At 37.2% G+C, this 19,383-nt stretch overlaps 1 protein-coding gene across 2 annotated transcripts in view; it reads right to left on the bottom strand.

Moving 5' to 3' along the window:
• Nucleotides 1-4,001: 4,001 nt before the first annotated feature.
• Nucleotides 4,002-19,383, bottom strand: part of LOC306885576 (DNA topoisomerase 2-beta-like) — a 42,992-nt gene continuing 27,610 nt past the window's right edge. For both annotated transcript variants that reach the window (XM_079442193.1, XM_079442192.1), the window contains exons 22-35: nt 18,828-18,962; nt 18,547-18,747; nt 17,007-17,202; nt 16,685-16,776; nt 14,929-15,084; nt 14,206-14,289; nt 13,926-14,123; nt 11,644-11,797; nt 10,360-10,524; nt 9,267-9,450; nt 8,536-8,618; nt 7,963-8,052; nt 6,395-6,618; nt 4,002-5,122 (exon numbers count right to left, since the gene is read on the bottom strand). In XM_079442193.1, coding sequence (XP_079298319.1) covers nt 4,961-5,122; nt 6,395-6,618; nt 7,963-8,052; nt 8,536-8,618; nt 9,267-9,450; nt 10,360-10,524; nt 11,644-11,797; nt 13,926-14,123; nt 14,206-14,289; nt 14,929-15,084; nt 16,685-16,776; nt 17,007-17,202; nt 18,547-18,747; nt 18,828-18,962 — 2,124 coding nt within the window. In that variant the 3' untranslated portion in view covers nt 4,002-4,960. The remainder of the gene's footprint in view (nt 5,123-6,394; nt 6,619-7,962; nt 8,053-8,535; nt 8,619-9,266; nt 9,451-10,359; nt 10,525-11,643; nt 11,798-13,925; nt 14,124-14,205; nt 14,290-14,928; nt 15,085-16,684; nt 16,777-17,006; nt 17,203-18,546; nt 18,748-18,827; nt 18,963-19,383) is intronic.

The raw sequence follows: 19,383 nt of genomic DNA, 5'->3' as shown, positions 1-19,383 counted from the left end.
TCTGTAAATATTTTATTTTCTCAGGATTTTTTTCTTTGATTTTTTTTGGTGACAACATACAGAGTCCCTAAATATTGTTTAAAAAAAAAAAAGACTTTTGCATGAACACAAGAAACTTTTAATGCCCTCGAGAAACTATTCGCATGTGCATAGACATTTTTTGCATGCTTATGCATTTCAATTTCTAGTTTAAAATACCCTATTTCCTTTGTGCATCACTGCCATCTTACTATGAATAAAACAAGTGCATGGATGCACATGAATTACAGTTTTGTATGATTGCTTAGGCACAATTTTAAAAACAAGGCTCATTTTGTCAAAACACTACACACAGTTCACACATCTACACACACAAGTAGCAGAACATCTCAGATCTTTTGCAAAATGAAACACTTCTTTCAAAACTTTACAATAACTTAACAAAACCCAGTTTCAGTACCATATGATACACACATGCAGTCGGATTCTGTTTGAACGACTTACACACTGCTGTGCTCAATCTTAAACACTTGTAACATTTCTACCTTTCTAATGATACAGTCTGGGTTTGATTTTTGATTTTGATTTGATTGTTAAAGAACATGAATTGACCAAACACAATACTCGAGACAAGTGTTGCACACTGATGAAAGTATTTATTTCTCACCACATTGTAAAATCCTTCAGTACATCATTGCAATTACAGTTTTTGCCTATTGCTTACACACTTTTTGCAGAATTAGGCTCATTATGTCAAAACTCTACACACAAGTCAATCAGACATAGCACTTGGAGATTAACAACTCACATCTATGCCAAAATGAAATACTGCAATCAAAACTTAACACTCCTTTCTAAAAACGAAATTCTTGCAACAAAACCATACACACAAGCGCCATTTGAATTACTCTTTCATATCACCAGCAACACACTGACGGGCTTTATATAAAACACTGCAGTCTTTGTGTTTCTATTTTTATTGTCATTTTCTCAGACTCATTCTTCTGTAAAACTCAAAAGTAGAATTTCTGCAGTAATCAAACAAGAGTTTTTACAAAAAACAAACATTCTTACAGAAATAAAGAAAATAGAATCATAAATCATCAAATTTAGCAACAAAACAAAAGTAAAAAAAAACAATTACTGGATAAATTGGTATTGAGGGGAAATATATATACTTGTTTTGTGTGTGTGTGTGTGTGTGTGTGTGTGTGGTGGGGGGCTGGGGGTCTTATGCATCCCGCCTTCTGTTCGGATCTGGCCACAAGACCTCGTCAACATCACAGGCGATGTCCTCGCGGTCTAGGCATCGGGAAAATATGGCCTTGTGTGCCGAATCCACCCTTGGATTGATCACACCTCAATGTCTCCGCATGCCTCTTCCATTGCTTGCAGAAGAGTCATGCGGGCGTGTGGTTGCCAATCATATACGTTACACCGCCACGCAGAAAATTATTCCTCAATTGCATTTAGAAAGGGGCTGTAAGGGGGAAGGTATAAAAGTGTGAAATGGTTATGGTTGTTGAACCAATCTCTGACCAGAGCAGCCCGGTGGAAACTAACATTATCCCAGATGACAACAAACCTGGGCTGCTGTGGTCTGTCCTGCATGTAGTGCATCTAGAAATGCAATGATCTGTCCTGTATTGTGGGACCTAGAGTGGCACGGTGATGCAGGACTAGTAATTGCAGCACACAAGGTGATATTTCCCCCACGCTGCCCATTTACAACAGCCCTTTGTCCAACTACATTATGGCCGCGACGCCTGGTTTTGGCCAGATTGAAGCCTGCCTCATCCACATAGATGAACTCATGTGGCAGTTCGCCGGCATCAAAATCCAGAACTGTCTGTAACAGAAAATATTGAATAGTGTTACTGAAAACACATACAGTAACTACAATGTCTATATTTTCACACACGTAGGGGCTGGGTTGGGTCAGTATAGACAAACACTACAAGCTACAGGCAAGGCAGGTGGCAGCATAAACCTTCATTCCCACATCACAATATATAGTATGTAAAGTAAAGTGACACATACCTGCATATAATCATGGCGCAGATCCTTGACCCGGACACTGTTCCTCTCAAATGACACCCTGTACAGCTGCTTCATTCTGAAGTTATGTTTCTGTAGGATTCGACTTGGTGTAGAAATGCTGACCCTGTTGATATTGTTGAATACATTTCTATTTGCAATTATGCATTGTTGCAACTCACGAAGTCGGATTGCATTATTTTCTCGCACACATTTCAATGATGGCAAGCTCTTGCTGTCGAGTGAAGAGCCGTTCCCTTCCACCTTGAGGAGGTCATCCAACCATTCTGTAGAAAATGCCACCACAAGATGTCATTGGTTAGGTTCTTTTTCACATATTGTACTTTCAAACTGTACACAGCACTGTAACATCACAATGGTATTCCTTTACATATACTTCACAGCACTACCCATTTTTGTATGGTGCAGTTAGTACAGTAATACTGTAATATGATACAGAATCATGTGACACATACAGTAGGTACAGTCTGGAGTAGAAACTTGAAGATATACCTGTTCTCCAGTCGGAATGCCCTTATTATCGATGCTACTGTGTAGCGACTGAGGTTAGGGTGGACTCTTTGTCCAGCCTCCCTCATGGACAGGCCATGAGTTATCATATGGTCCACCAGAGTAACCCTGATGTCATCTGATACACGTCTCCGCACTGGTCCTCGTCCTCTTCCACGTCCGACTCCTCTCTCTCTTTGTCCTCCTCTTACTCTCATTGCCTCCATGCTTGCAAAGTTCTCAAAATGGCTTACCTGAGGACTATTTGTAGTGCTAAGGCTCAGACCGATTGGTGTTCTGTTTTCTGTGCAAGTGTTTTCAGGTGTGCGCTGTAAACCTTCCACTATCATGCAGAAGGGAAAAAGGAAAGTACTGGAATAATGGAACCAGATACCTACTGTACTTAGTCTATCTAAAAACATGATGTGGTCGGTGTTGTAAAGAGCTATTTTGTCATGAGGACCCCATTCTGCGTGATCGCAGCACATAAAGTGATGTTACCACCATGTTGACCCGGGACATTCAAAATAGCTCTATGGCCAAAAATATTTCTTCTTACAGTATTCCTCTTCCTCTTACCGCAACACTGCCTTTCATTTTGGTTGAATACAAAAATTCACCTGTTGCCTTTTTAAAGTCCTTACACGTTGATTGTTGGGTTTACAGTTAAGCAGCTAAGTGTCTGCACACCTGACGGCCGTGTTTGATCAATCGGTTCATATGTGTAGTATTTTGGAAAGCAGTGCCTTGAACTGGCAAAGAAGTGACATTATGTTAGATTTCTGTGTCTAATGTAGAGAAGTGTGTTTAGTGTTTTGCAATACAATGTGTGTCATGTTTTGCAAAAAGTGTGAGACTGAGAATGTGCTTGTTGTGCATATTTGGGCACAAATATGTTCCTTGAGTGTAAGGTTTCACTGTGTGTTAATTTTCATTTTAGTGTGTAAGCAATCGTAAAAAACTGTGATAGAGAATTAAGATTTCTTAGGGTAGTACCTCTAATGTCAAGGCCTAATGTCCAATTTAACACATCCTCTGTGGCGGCACAGAAACCATGACATGAAATGGGCTGATGGCTAATACGGCTGTGTGCATTGTCCTGTTTGTCAAACATTAATCAAGGGTCTACTAATAAACAAAGTTCAAAAGTGTTCAAAACTTGGCTTTCGTCAGGGCAGTATGTCATATTTCAAAGCCTTGGGTTTCTTTAATGCATACTCTGTGGCGGCCAAGGAACCATGCCACAAAATGGTCCGATGGCTCAGTGTGCACTGTCCGATCTTCTAAATTGAATGTTTTCTTGTGTGCACACACGTTTGTATATTTTTGCAAATGTCTTTGAGGCTATGTAATACGAATATCATGAGAAGAAACTCAAACTGCATTTTGCATGATTAAAAAGTGCACCTTGAAGTCATTCAGTCATGTTTGACAATCACTAAAGAATCACAAGAGCTGCCATGAAAACACATCTTGTATGATACATTTATTTTCATTAGATTCTTAATTTTCTATTGTAAAAAACTAAATAGGGGCAAAAGTCTAGAAATACAAATACTTTTCCATACTCTGCATTTCTTGTGTGTGTGTGTGTGTGTGTGTATATATATATATATATATATACTGTATATACTGGGTTTAGTCATTTTACACATTACAAATTTATCTGCTGTTTTCTGTTCAATTCTTCTCTTCAAAAAAACAAAACAAACAAAAAAAAGGTTGAAGTTGTCTAAAGCAATGTTTTTGTGTCTTTGGAGAACTTTCCTATGCAGATTTCTGGTTCTAGTTATGCGTCACTAGAGTATTATCCATATAAAATGCCCTCTTATGTCCGTGGCTTACACTTTCCTGTTAGGAGTTGATCAACTGGATCTAACGTTACACAATTCATATTTAATCATGCATAATTGAGTCTGTACCACCGTTCTAAGTTTGTTATTGAAAACACCATTTAACCGTCAACAGCTGACGTGGAAATAAACAGCATGTCACAAAGCTAAACTTGTCTTGAAACCAACACCACTGAAATGCTGAAAAAAGTTTTGAAGACCAACAAATAATTTACATTTCATGTTTATTTCCAAGTCGTCTCAAAAAGGTAAGTCGTCTCTAACGCTGAACCATTAAAATGTGCTAAAGCACAGCAGTCTAAACTTCTAAAAGCTGCTCAGGACAAATACAATTTAATGATAAAAAAACAACATTGTCAATGTATCATAACAATAATACCAATAATAATAATTATATAGCAATAACAATAATAAAAAGAGTAAAACAGCTACACAGTAGAAAGAATTCAACATCACAAGTGAAGAAAAAATAAAATGGAGGGTAAAATGTACAAAATTCTGCTGGGCAGAGGACAGTGAACCTGTTCTTCAACAAGCATTCTTCTGGACTGAGAGAGAGTGTGTGTGTTTGTGTGTGTTTTCTAGTCAAACATATCGTCATCATCGTCGTTATCAGATTCTGCAAAGTATTTGACTTCCTTCTTGGCTCGACCGGACCGATCTCTGCCCGAGTCCAGACGGCTGAAGCTGTTCATGCCTGCATCGTCATCATCTTCATCGTCAGACGCTGCCTTCTTTGGTTTCTACATGTCAACACACACACACACACACAACATTGTAAGACACTGCAGTTAGCCATGAGGAGAAGTGCAAGCTCTAGAATTGATATATTTAGACATTTAGTCACAAACACAGTTCTTACTGGAGTAGCAGTGTGCAAAAACATTTACCAATGTGCATCTCAGTCCTATAGTTTAGAAAATATTGCTATTTCGAGGCTTTACCTGCTACTGGTTTGAACACAAGCCTGGATTTAATTTTAATATTGTGCTGTAAAGTATAACAATCGCCTGACCGCTGGCGCTCTCTGCAGGACAAAAGTTCATCCGCCTTTTTATTAGCATAGTTCTCATTAAGTGAAGATCAATTAAAAATCGGACTTTTTGACTACTCTAAATGCTTTGATAAAAAACTAATCATGCAAAGTATTTAAAGAAGATCCATCTGAACTATAAGAGTTTATTCACATGAAAAGCCATTGTAACTAATACTAAGCATGTTACCAAATCAAAACATTTGTGCTGTGTTTTAATGGATGTAATACAACCATATCTCCTATTCAAAACCAATCATTCGTTTCAATAATGGGTCAAAGGGTATTTTCAGGGCTGTCAACTGATTAAACAAATAATCATACAAATTTCTGTAATTTATCGTGAATAACCACACCTAACATTACAAGTTGTAACCATAAATTTACTTTCATAAATTTACTTTTGCCAAAAATACATTGTACGGGACAAAATTATCCTTTTTATTAAATGCCAAAAATCATTAGTATATTAAGTAAAGATCATGTTTCATGAAGATATTTAGTAAATTTCCTACCGTAAATATATAAAAACTTCATTTTTTATTAGTAATATGCATTGCTAAGAACTTCATATGAACAACTTTAAAGGAGATTTTCCTCAATATTTTGATTTTTTTGCTCCCTCAGATTCCAGATTTTCAAATAGCTGTATCTCAGCCAAATATTGTCCTATCATAACAAACCATACATCAATGGAAAGATTATTTATTCAGCTTTCAGATAATCAAATCAATTAAAAAAAATAGTTTTGTGGTCCAGGGTCACATATATGATTCTATACTGTAACTTCAGGAAAATTTAATTATTTTTTAAATCAAAATGTTTAAAAAAAAAATAATGGCAAATATTAATCTAATATTTTTTCCCACCCTTAATTTCTTTATAATAAAACATATTCAAACAAATGATTTGAAAAGGATTATACGTCCCGCGTTACACAGACGTAGCTTCTAGTGTTTTCAGTAGAGCATAAATCACTCACCCTGCTTGTGGCAGTCTTTCCAGGCTTCTTCACAGGACTATACTCATCCTCCTCTGAGCTCGACTGCTTCCTCTTCCTGCCTCGGCCTTTGCCGCCCCCTTTGGGTGCTGCTGGTGCTTTTTTAGTGCCTGTGTCTGAGTCCGAGTCCCAGAGAGCGGTTTCAGGCTTCTTGGCTTTTGCTGGAGCTTTCCTCTGTTTAGGTGCTGTGTCTGCAGGTTTCTTAGCTGGAGTAACACAACAACATGATTTCAACAGACTGGAAATGAGCTATTCACATTTACTCGTTAAGATCATTAAGATCTGCGCTAGTGAGCTACATGGCCACTGTACACACATGCTAGTAAAGTATATCTGCTCATTTAAGACTAAAACAGGATGTTGAATAAAACAAAATGTTGGATGAGACCAGTTGCATTAACATAGTTGTCATGTTAAGACTGTGCCTTAAGGACTAGTTTAACTAACTGGCAGTTAACCAAGTGGTTATCAGTCTTACGTCTCAGATGCAAATTAGATCAATCCACAAAAAATGTATGTAACTGACTTTAAAAAGTTATGACCAGTCTAAAAATAAAAAAGAATTTAAGACGAGTCTAAGCAGTTTATGCAACCGGCCACAGATTTCCTCCATCAGGAATCGACTGGCTTGTACAAAGTGCTTGTGCTGTTACTGTGATTCTGTGGATTGTGAAATTATTTTAGAAGACAAGACTTCGTTTCAGAAAATGCAATCATTCCATAAGTTATTACATTTTGATGAAATACTGCTAGGACAAACTTTTTTTGGTTACACTTTATTTTAAGGTGTCCTTGTTACAGTGTAATTATGCATTTACGTACTTAGTAATATTAATTAACTACATGTACTTACTATATGGTTAGATTTAGGATTAGGGTTAGGGTAACACTAACTAGTACTTAGTAGTAACAGTTGAACTTACATTAAACAAAATGTACTTATCATGTAACTAAGTGATGGAACAGCCTGTAATTACAGTTAGTAATTATGTAGATGTAATAAGAAGCTACTGTTACACACATGTATCAGACCGAGTCTGTTACACAGCTACTAGCACACTTAAGTACAATCTTGATACACTTTATTTTAACTAGCTTATGTCTGTTTACTGACATTCATAATTATGCTGTATAAAGTCTGCAACACGTGTGTAACAATGTTTTGGTTACATAAGTAGCTGTGAAACAGACTCGGTCTGATACATATGTGTAACAGTAGCTGTCTATTACATCTACATAATTACTAACTGTAAGTACAGGCTGCTCCATAACTGAGTTACATGGTTTCATGTAAGTACAATGGTTACTACCAAGTACTTAATTAGGTAATTACTCTGTATTATGACACCTTAAAATAAAGTGTTAACGGGTTTGGCTTTGCATGTATTTTGGACATGCATGTAATTATGCATAATTCATTGTTATTGCAATAGTAAGTACTTGTAACTTTTTTCTTTGGCACTGATGAGTTGTTCACAATAACATGAAGAACACACATAAATGTTAAATTTGGAGTTCATGGTGACTTTTCAACATTACTGCAACAGTACCTTTTTTAGCTGGAGGTTTGTCAAAAGCAGAAATGCTGGAGTATGATGAGAACACTGGACCCCTGTCGTCATCGCTGTCTGACTTCACATCTGATGAACAAACACACATTATTAATACATGTTTAGTTTAGCTGCTTGTCAGGATGGCCGAGCGGTCTAAGGCACTGCGTTCAGATCGCAGTCTCCCATAGAGGCGTGGGTTCGTATCCCACTTCTGACAGACTTATTCTTTTGAGGGCAGTCGTGGCCTAATGGATAGAGAAGGTTGTGGGTTCGAGTCTCAAATCCGGCAGGGATTGTAGGTGGGGGAGTGAATAACCAACACGCTCTCCACCCTCAATACCACAACTGAGGTGCCCTTGAGCAAGGCCCCGAACCCCCAACTGCTCCCCGGGCGCCGCAGCATTAGCTGCCCACTGCTCCGGGTGTATGTTCACTACTGTGTGCACACTTGAATGGGTTAAGTGCAGAGCACAAATTCCCAGTATGGGTCACCATACTTGGCCACACACCACTTCCCTTTCCCCTTTCCCTTGTTGGTAGAGACACGATAAACCTCCACCAGACACATACCGTCATCGCTGCTCTTGTCAGCAAAGGCAGCTTTAGACGACAACACCGTCTCTGGATCCTTTTTCTTCGCTGGTGAAGTGGACCTGAAAATGAATTCATTAAAACTGAAATGAGCTGCATTCATGATTGTCACCTTCAGCATAAGAGTAAATGCATAGTTTCACTAAATGGGTGGATCTCCCAAAACCTATCAAAAACATACAATTGTCATTATTCTCAAATTCCCGTTAGCCTATCATTATAAATAGGTAAAACCTTATTTTAAGGTGTCCTTGTAACACGTTCCATGTATGTAATAACAATAAATGATGCATAATTGCATGCAAGTAACGCTAAGCCAAACCCTAATCCTAACCCTAACCATATAGTAAGTACATGTAGTTAATTAATATTACTCAGTACTTAAATGTATAATTATACTGTAACAAGGACACCTTAAAGTATAGTCAAATTTAAATAGTAAAAGTAAACAATCTGTATTGTATGAAGCACTATAGAAATTTGACTTAATGAGTTGAATTTTTTACAGTACAGATTGGATTATGAAGGTTTTTTTTTTTTTGCATTACAGTAAAAAGAAATGTGTTTACTTGCCATGAAGATAATGTCACAATGCAAAGCTCTTAATGGTCCTATTTTGTTTGCAGACAAAAAAAGCTATTTTCTTTGAAAAAAATGTTTGTGACAGGCTTTGAGATTCACCCAATAGTGAATATATAGACACAACGTACAATTTAGTAAATGTTGTTTTTGGCGGGAAAATGTCATCGTCATCATCTTCATCGTCATTGTGTTGCTCTGTGTCTTTACTGGAGTGAACTGGTGATGCTGGAGCATCATTCTCCTGTTCTTCATCACCATCCTCCTCTTCCTCTTCCTCCTCAGAGAAGTCAAAGGTGTACTTGGCCTTCACAGCTGTGAAACAACACAACACATTTCAGGCTATACATTTGTGAAGCGCCATTTTAACACGATACGAGTAAGTTAATGTGTTCACATATACACTACCACCTCTGCACTATTTTCAAAAATTCAATATAATATTTCAGAAGCTGGTCAATTACTTCTTCCATAGATGTTGAATGGGTCATTCCACTCAAATTTTTGATTTGCTAATATGGTTTCTGAAGAAAGATAAACATGTATAGTGATGAAAGCCAAAATATTAAATGTCGGGGTTGAATATTTACTGAGTAATCCACTGTCAAATTACAGGGGTCTAAAAATGACTTCAGAAAGATTGCAGCATCATTAATGTTACTTTCACACAGAGATTGGTAGCTCTGATAGTAAACTCTGTTGACTTTAGCTGTCTTTGTTGTATTATGTGCCATTAGTGACCATAAAAAAATTGGGAAACAGCACTTTTCAAGTTTTTTATCATGCCCATAACTCAAGAAGTATTAAAGATATCTTAATGCCCTTTTAGATATTGGGTCTTTCTTAACAAACTTTTCTATTGGCATCTTTATTTTTAAGGGCCTTTATGGTTCAGTTCCAGAGATGTGGGAATCTCAATACAGCTCCAGAAGTAAATCGTTAAATTGTACACATTTTCAATGGTAAAAAAACCCAAATGTGGGTCTGAAGAACAAATAATGTTGAAACTAGAGATGTATTTGGTTAAGTTGACACAAAATGACCTAAATATGTTTTTTCAATCACCCTTCATGTGTATATAACAGTTCAGCCCACTGATAGCCATGCAAATATATACAGTGAAATAAAACATATTCTTTACCGGCCTACATGACATGAACCGTCATATCACCAAAGCCTGATTTAAATGACAAAAACATTAGCAGTACAGAAGCACACACACACCTGAGGCTCTCCTGGACGAGGTGTCTCTAGGAATAATAGGTTCGCTTTCATCCAGCTCGTTGTCAGACCGATCATCATTAACTTCATCATCTGACCATGGATTCCTCTTCTTCACTTTCTTAGCTGGGCCTTTAGGAGCTGCTGGCTTCCTTTGTCTCGGAGCTCCTAAAAGATTATATTACAAATAAAAAAATATTAAAAACGAAAGCCACATTTGAAAGTAAACTGAAGTTAATGCTGCAGTCTGTAAGTTTTGCCTCTTTGTCGTCATCTCTGTTTTAAAACCTGGAATTGCAGCTGTGTAAATGATCTTGTTTGCGTGGGTTGTGCTCCGGTGTGATGAATCTAATGTTTTGAGGTGAATGTGTAGCTGTCAGTCACTGCACCGGTCTGGATACTGTACTCAGAAATCACAGATTCTATCCTACGTCTTGGAATATATGACCCAAATCGGAATGTTCACCATATACTGCCATCTGAACAAGTAACAAGTCTGCCACGTTTGTTCTGACCAACTGAGGAAAAAAGCATTACCATAAATCGCGCTACCAACAGAGATTAAATCTAAAGATTGGTTAGCTCACATCACACCAAACCCTCCAAAGTATTATTATTGTTATATTTTGTTCTCAAATTATTAATGTTAACAACATCAGCATTGCGTGACTATGAGTATAGTGTATTAGCGTGTAGATTTCAATTTCTGTACAGTCTAATCTCTAATTGTCATACCATTCGAATTTCATATTAAGACATTTTTTTAACCTAAAAATCAAACTATGCTCCCTTCGAACTGGTTTTCTTTAAAATACAAATCTTGTGTAATCCCCGGCTATCTGTAATCAGCACATTTAAAACTGGAATACAATTTAATTTCATTCACATGTGTTTCATGATCACATGATCCTTTCTGGATTACAATCCGCCATCAAAATGATACATTTAATTATTCTAGCTGCTGTGAGTATAAATGAAGACTATAAACGATCAGTCACCTGCAGGATCCTCACATGAGCTAGCCTGCTAGCCGGGACAACTTCTTTATGTTTACAGACGTGACGTAATGACGCAGGAGCATGCTCGAATTTCCCACGAAAACCTACTTGTACCACTCAAATTAGAAAACATTATTATAAGCTAACCGTTGTGAATCGGGCTAAAGTAAGGCGATAGTTTTGAACACTGGCTGGTTATGTACTTACTCAAATACTGATTGCGGATCATTTTTAACCAAAAAAAGTTAAGGACTGCAGCTTTAAATAGAGTGCCAGTATTTATTGTTACCAGGTTCCTTCTTCTCTCTCTTCACCCGAGGAGCTTTGGGTTTGGCTCCTGGATTGGGAAGGCCGGATGGAGAAATGAGGGAATTCTCTCCTTCATTGGAGCCCAGCACGCTGTCCTCATCAAACTCCAGCTTCAAGGCAGTGTCTATCTCAACCTGACAGGAACACAAACACACACACACACATCTTTAGACATGCACAGACTGGACATTTATTAGCTGTGCTTCAGCCTATAAGGTATAATTGATATAGGGCTCCAGACTATTACATAAACGAATAACAACCGTTTTTCACAAATAAGTGCAGTTATTATTAATAATACTTAATTTGTCTCACTTTAGTTTATTTGACAGTAAAGCACAGAGTGAGTGTGAGTTGGGGTGCTGACGTAACTTTACTTACATTAACGATAACAATGTCTGTAAATGTAAAAAACTCATTGTTATTAAGAAAAAATGTAAAAGAGTTCTGCACCAGCTGGACATACACCAGTTATAAGACTGGTCTGGATGTAAAATGCACCTTAAGTCCTGCATAGAATTGCACCTGTTGCACCAAATAGGTGTAGTGCTACGTAAGACAGATGTGAAGTGTAATGAACTGTAATATTTACTGTTAATTTGCGCAGGATTAGCAATACACCGCAAAAAAAAAATGCTTTTCTTACTTAGATTTTTTGCCTTGTTTCCAGCCAAAATATCTAAATAATTCTTAAATCAAGAAGGATTTTCTAGACAAGTAAAAAATTATTGTCTTGTTTTCAGACAAAACATGTCAAAATTAAGTGAGTTTTTGCTTGAAACAAGCTAAATAATCTGCCAACGGTGTAAGAAAAATAATCTTGTTTTCTGTTTGAAATAAGATAATTTTTCTTACCCCATAGTTTTTTTCTGAAAATAAGACAATAATTTTTACTTGAGTTAAGAATTTTTTTATCTTTTGGCTGGAAACAAGACAAAACATTAAGTAAGAAAAGCATTTTTTTTGCAGTGAGTCCATTTACAGCCAGCAATATGTTTCTGACTAAGTTGCGAATCCTCTTTGGACTCTTGGAGAATTCGAGAAATAATAATAAAAGGGCTGCAGGCGTGACAGCACAAATTCATTGGCTTTTTATTTGCATTACAGTTTGCCTAGGAATTAAGTGTCATTTGTATATATATTGTTTAATTAAATGTTTAACTTTGACATGACATTAATTTTGAAATACATGCTGTTAATCAAACCACTGTTGAATTATTTTAAATAATTTACTGTCCTAATAAAAACAATATTATGCAATTACATAACCACAGTGTATAAAAGTACAAGATGAATTAAGTAGTATGCGCACCACTTAAAGACAAAACATAAATCTGTATTCAGATTTCAGAATGAGCACTTTGACATTTGAAGGACATGTAGCTCACTCACACTTTTAATAAGCTGGGGAAATTCCTGACTCGTTTGCATTGTAGGAATGTACAGAGAGACTCCAGATGACTCGTAATGTTCACTGAAGTTAGATTCACTTGTTATTATGTCAGGAGCAATTCAGTTCTTAATAAATGTAGGTTTGTAATCAATGTTCCCTCTATTTTTTTTCTTGCTGAGCAAAACTTTTCTCTATTGGGCAGACATTTCGGCCACCTGAGCAAAAGCATTCTTTATACCAGACCTGTACAGCGCGCGCAAAAAGTGTGCAACTTTTAACTTTAATGTGCTATTTATATTTGATTTGACCCTTGGTGTAACTAAATTAATTTTTTTTATAGTGCTGCTACCAAGACATTCTATTAAAAATTTGTATTTATTTATTTTATTTTTTATATCATGCAGAACAATACAATTCATTATAATATAATATAATATTTAAAAAATGAAGCAGATATTGCTCATGAATTCCCTTTTTGAGGTCAGTTATTTGAAGCTACTCTTTAAAACATGTTTTATTTCGTCATTGCGTTTGCGCTGGATATCGTCTTGAGCTATTTCGTCTTCAAGCATTCGATTTCTACAGCGACTCCTTTGGCACACATCATTCTCTTTCTATGAAACCTGTAAACCACATTCACCGGCTCTAACTCATAAACAACACCAGCTCTATAGTGGTTTGCACTGCGTTTGTCCTGTGCGCGGTATATTATTTCTTCTGCGCAGCCGCACGCAACCGCAGCTTAGAGGGAGACTTGTTTGTAACCCCTGCAATGTGAATGGTGTTGGCTTACACTGACACTATCATGATAACCACAGGTAAAACCATGCATGTTTTTTGTTAACAGATATAGATTTACTCATCATTACCTTCTTCTTCTTGCTGAGTTTCTTGGAGGCGTCGGCTTTCATAGCGAGTGTGACCTGTGGCTCTATCCTGCGGCCAAACGGAGAGGGCAGAGTTTCCTCCAGATGCATCTTCTTCACTTTAGGTTTGCCCACCTTCCCTTTCACCAGCTTCACGCCCTTCCCAGAGTTCACACTCTCCTTCTCCAGCTCCTCCACACGCTGGAAGAAAGACCGAGAGAAAACTCTCACACACTTCATCACACGCATCTCGACTCAACCCAATCCTAAAGCTGAGACTCACATCCAGCTCCTCGATGAAGACGGCCAGATCTTCCCTCCACAGATCTTCTGAATTCTTCCTCTGGAGTTCATTCAGCTCTGCTTTCTAAATGAAACATTGAAGAGCAACACTCACAGTTAAGACTGAAGATTCTTACCCGCTGCTGTTCAAGCGAATAGCTCACCACATGATTTTTAACAGGGTTTGTGACGGTATCATCAAATCTAATGCCTTTTTAATACGGATGTAACAATATCAAAATCTCACGATATTATTGCGATATGAAGACAAGGATACGATATTTCTTGTGATATTTAAAAAGAAAAAGAGCTTCAACCCATGTTCTTAGCTAAGAAAACTTAAGTCAGAAAAAAGTCGACTTGCACCTGAACTTAAAAGTGGACTCAACCCTCTTTTTATTTGTGATATACTGTCTCAGTCTTAATTACATTCACACTGCTGTTTTAGAGAACAAACAAATAATAATAAGAATAAGAATAATAATGACAGCAATGACAGCAGTAGCCATATATTGTAAAACAATTGCACATTAAAATAAACGAAAATGAATATTTCATAGTTTTTTGGGGGATATATAAATATAAGCGGGATCAATCACAACTGCTTCGTGTCAGGTGGTTCTTTGCCTCCACGTCGTGCATTCATTTTGTTTAATGCACAGCTAGCAATATAAAAAAGATATGAAACATTGAATGTAACACTGATGGCTGTAGATAATAGTACCTTCAGGTCTCTCTGCTTGAGGAGTTCCTCGACCTTCTCCTTGGTCAGACACCACAGAGGCATGTTCAGAATGTAGTTAAAATTCGGCCCAGAGAAAGAGCCAGAGTCCACTGAGCTGTCACTGTCGTTACCATCGCCATCCTCTTCCTCCAAAGACTAACATCACCATCATTCGACCAAACAGAGAGAACCAGCAAGATAAGAACAGTGAGTAAAAGTTCAAGCCCTACAGACACTGGAAACTATATAATCCATCTTACTATAATACTGTAAATTAGGGATGCACGATATTGGATTTTTGCTGATATCTGATATGCCGATGTTTTCCAACTCATTTTGGCCGCTACCGATATATTTCCTTTTGTTTGGAAACAACACCAAGTATCTCCTGTGCAGAAATTATAAGCAAAATATTTTTGATTTTGGTTAGTTTTTAACAAGAACTTATTTGTTAGAATTAAATAAACAATAATGAAGAAAGATGCAGTGTTAACCCTAACATTTTATTTTAAGATTTAACATTTGTAGATTGTCTAAAGCAAAAGAGTTGTAAAAATTCTTAAGATTTGTTTAAAAAATTAAACATATTACACATTAATTAATAAATCAGTATATATATATATATATATATAAATATTTTATTTACAATATTCATGTCATGTTTGTGATTTATTTTTTTTATGTAAGCTATAGCTTCTGACCTTACTAATTATACTAATTATTTTATGACATCAATTACTGCTTTATTTAATCAGAAACACAGTCTAAATGTTATTTGTGTAGGCTAGTTTACTTTTAATTTAATTAGAAGTAGGCCAACAGCGACCCCTACAGATTAAACTCCTTACGGAGCAGGCGTTAGGACCCGGGGGAGGCTGCCACTGCAGTGCTGTTACTGTTTAAGATTCTGTAGGTGCTTTCACAGATTAAATGCATTGATCCAAAAGAGTGAATCTACTCATCATTCAGACAAAACTTTGCTTCAAGAATGAGCCACACTGCTGACGTGATCTAATCGCTAGCACACCCTGAGCACATGCGAGTTAATGTATTCCTCTTATCGGCAAGACATATCGGCATCATTTTTCAGATCGGGCCGATGCTGATATTTACATTTAAAGCCATTATCTGCCGATTCCGATATCAGTCCGATAATATCGTGCTTCCCTACTGTAAATATAAAAAAATGACAAAAAAGCCATCACATCACTAATGGTCAGGCTCAGGATTGTTCATATCTAAAGCACTGTCTATACTTTCGCCTAGTGACTGTCCACTGACTGCATGCACGATTTATTAAACAAAAGACGTAGTTTGGCAGAACAACATCAGATCATATTGTCAAACTTTTTTTTTTAATGACAAACATTTCTTGGATAGATTTAAAGATGCGTGTATTCCATGTTCCATTTTTTAATAACCTTTTTCATTCAAATTTAAAAGAAATTAATGAAATAAAGATATACGAATAAATAATAAGTATAACAGGAATAAAGTTAAACATTATGTAGAGATTATGAAGTACAGTTAGTCATTCTACTGGAAAAAAATACCATATGCACAAGAAATTTTTTATTTTTTGTAAACCATAATCTATGCCTTTTAATCTTATTTATTTAGTTTATTTTTGTGCATTATTTTATTTTTTTTGTTTAGTTGGTCTTAATGCATAGACTTTATCTTAAGTCATGAGCTGACCTCTAATAGATGCATACATACACAAAGCTGTATCTAGCATCAGTGTTTCCTCACATACCTTCTCCTGGGCTTTGTTCCAGGCTGCAATGGGGTCGGATTCGTATCCTCTTTGCACCAGCATTCGGATCAAATCTCTTTTTGACTTGTTCTCTGGTAAATTAATACAAACCATTAAAACACACTGAGTGCACATTTATTTTTATTATTATTATTATTTTAAACAGATTTTAAATAGATCTTCATTAATTTGTCCTCTGCAGTAAGGCCGTTATTAGCTGAAGTACAGATTCAGATTTACCAACCAGAGAGAAGAGAAAAACATATTTCAGAAGAGGATGCAGGTGAAAAAGAACTGAGAGACGTATGGATAAACATCTTACCGATTGATATTTTTCCTTCAATCTTCTCCAGCACAAATCGTGCCTGGTTGGAGAGTTTGGCTGCCTCAGCGCCCAGACTACCCACCAGCCAGTCCTTCCTCAGTTTATAATAGTGCAAGCGCAGCTCAAAGAACTCCTTCAAGATATCCTGCACGGACTCATAGCGCTTCAGACAGCCCATGTGATCAAACAGCACCTACAGACCAGCGAAGAAAAGCGTGAGGCAAATAAAAAATCACATTACTGGTTTCACAACAAACCACAGCGATACACGGATGACACACTATTAACAATCTAGCAGAGTTTTCAAATTTATTTTTTGGTGGATAGCATTTTAAAATAATTTCTCGTCATGGCTTTGAAAACATGCAGCGATGTCAGGAATCATTTGATAAAGTAGATGAAAATAAAGTGCAAGTTGTACAGCGCTAAACTGTCAATAGTGTCAACACTATTGTAATACAATGTTGTTAAAGCTTTTGTGTTTAGACCTACTGAGTACTCAAAAGGGAAAAATTACAAAAATGACTAATACATCCCTAATGTGGTTATATTGTTCTTACATGCACATCGATTAGTGTTGGTTTATTTGCAAATTTGGTTTGCTTACTTGAGTTTGTGTCTATTAAAACCTGCACTAGGTGCCATCAAGGCCACAAGGTGCCATCTTTAAAGGGATAGTTCACTCAAAAATGAAAATTCTGTCATTAATTACTCACCCACGTCGTTTCAAACCTGTAAGACTTTTGTTCATCTTCGGAACACAAATTTAGATATTTTTGATGAACTCCGAGAGCTCTCTGATAGACATCTGATAGCTCCATAGCCAGCAAGGATCCTTACACGATCAAGGCTCAGAAATATAGCAAGGATAACGTTAAAATAATCCATGTGACATCAGTGGGTCAACTGTAATTTTAAGAAGTATGCTGTAAACAACGTCTGTGTCAGCAGCACCGTACGCGGACATAGGTTGCATACTTAGGACCCTTGCTGTCTATAGAGGGTCAGAGAGCTCCCGGAATGCATCAAAAATATCTTAATTTGTGTTCCGAAGATGAATGAAGGTCTCACAGGTTTGGAACAACACGAGGGTGAGTAATTAATGACAGAATTTCCATTTTTAGGTGAACTATCCCTTTAAAACAGTGGTCTCCAACCCTGCTGCTGCAGAGCTACCATCCTGAAGATTTCAGCTCCAACCCCAATCAAACACACCTGAACCAGCTAATCAAGGTGTTCAGGGCTACTTGATAATTACAGACAGGTGTGTTGCAGCAGGGTTGGAACTGAAGTCTGCAGAACGATAGCTCTCTAGGAGCAGGGTTGGAGATCCCTGCTTTAAAGGTACACTTTTGGCACTCTAGTGGATGTTCTGTAGCTACAGCTACTTCGCTCTGTTTATGTATATGACGAGTCACAGGTACTGGGCTACTCCGCAGCGGTTTATGTTTCCGCAGATTGTTTCTGGCCTAATTATTAATTGAGGTGTGAAATCTCAATAGCTTGATCCGGGAGCATCAGGAGGGGAGGTTCGTACCATTGAGTTGCAGGTGAGGGACGACTGCAGTTTGAAGACCTTGTGGAGACCGGCCGCCTCTGCTTGTGCAAGCTTCTCCTCTGTCATGCGCACCACAAACTTCACTGTGGTGTCGGTGTGGTATTCCTTATAGTCGCTGATCAGCGGAGAGGTTTTGTCTGTTCCTTGGAGCATGGGCTCCAGAACCGACTCCTTATACGCCTGGAAGAGAAAAAAGATCACCAGCGTTACAAAAAAGAGATCCAGCTTTATAAAATCAAGACTTCTACAAGTGATCTTACCTGAGTCCAGGTGCGAACAGGAAGTTCAATAATCTCAATGGTATTTTTGTCCAAGACAGACACTTCTCCGCTGACCAAATATTGGTTCTGTCCCAACTCATGAATGGCGCCTTTGAAGTTCTTGTACCTGGGCAGCTAACAAAAACATGAAGATATGCAGAGAATGAGTGATTTAAACTTCTGATCTTTCCATCCATCCAAAGATATGGTATCAGATATTTCCATAAGCATTAGGCAGCTGTTTATATCACTGCTAGATAAGGTCTCAAGAAACAAACACGCTAAAAATGGAAAACACTGGCTGCTTAACGTTTTAACTTCCTTTAGTTTTACTATCATAACAACACGGACAGAATGGCACTTGCAACTGTCTGCTGCAGAGACATTTCAAAAATTGGGTAAACCTTTCCCAAACATTTATCAATAATTCAATTATTATGAAAAAATTATCAATAGCTATTAGGCTATTAATAGCTATTAATTATCAATAGCTCTGCAAATTAGGCCAAATTCCTCTTATAAAAAATAGCATCTGAATTGTTCAACATTGGACGTG

Source organism: Barbus barbus, assembly GCF_936440315.1.
Source record: "Barbus barbus genome assembly, chromosome: 19".
Classification (NCBI taxonomy): Eukaryota; Metazoa; Chordata; class Actinopteri; order Cypriniformes; family Cyprinidae; genus Barbus; species Barbus barbus.
Note: the sequence above shows the minus strand (reverse complement) of the source record. Positions and strands in the feature narration are given on the sequence as shown.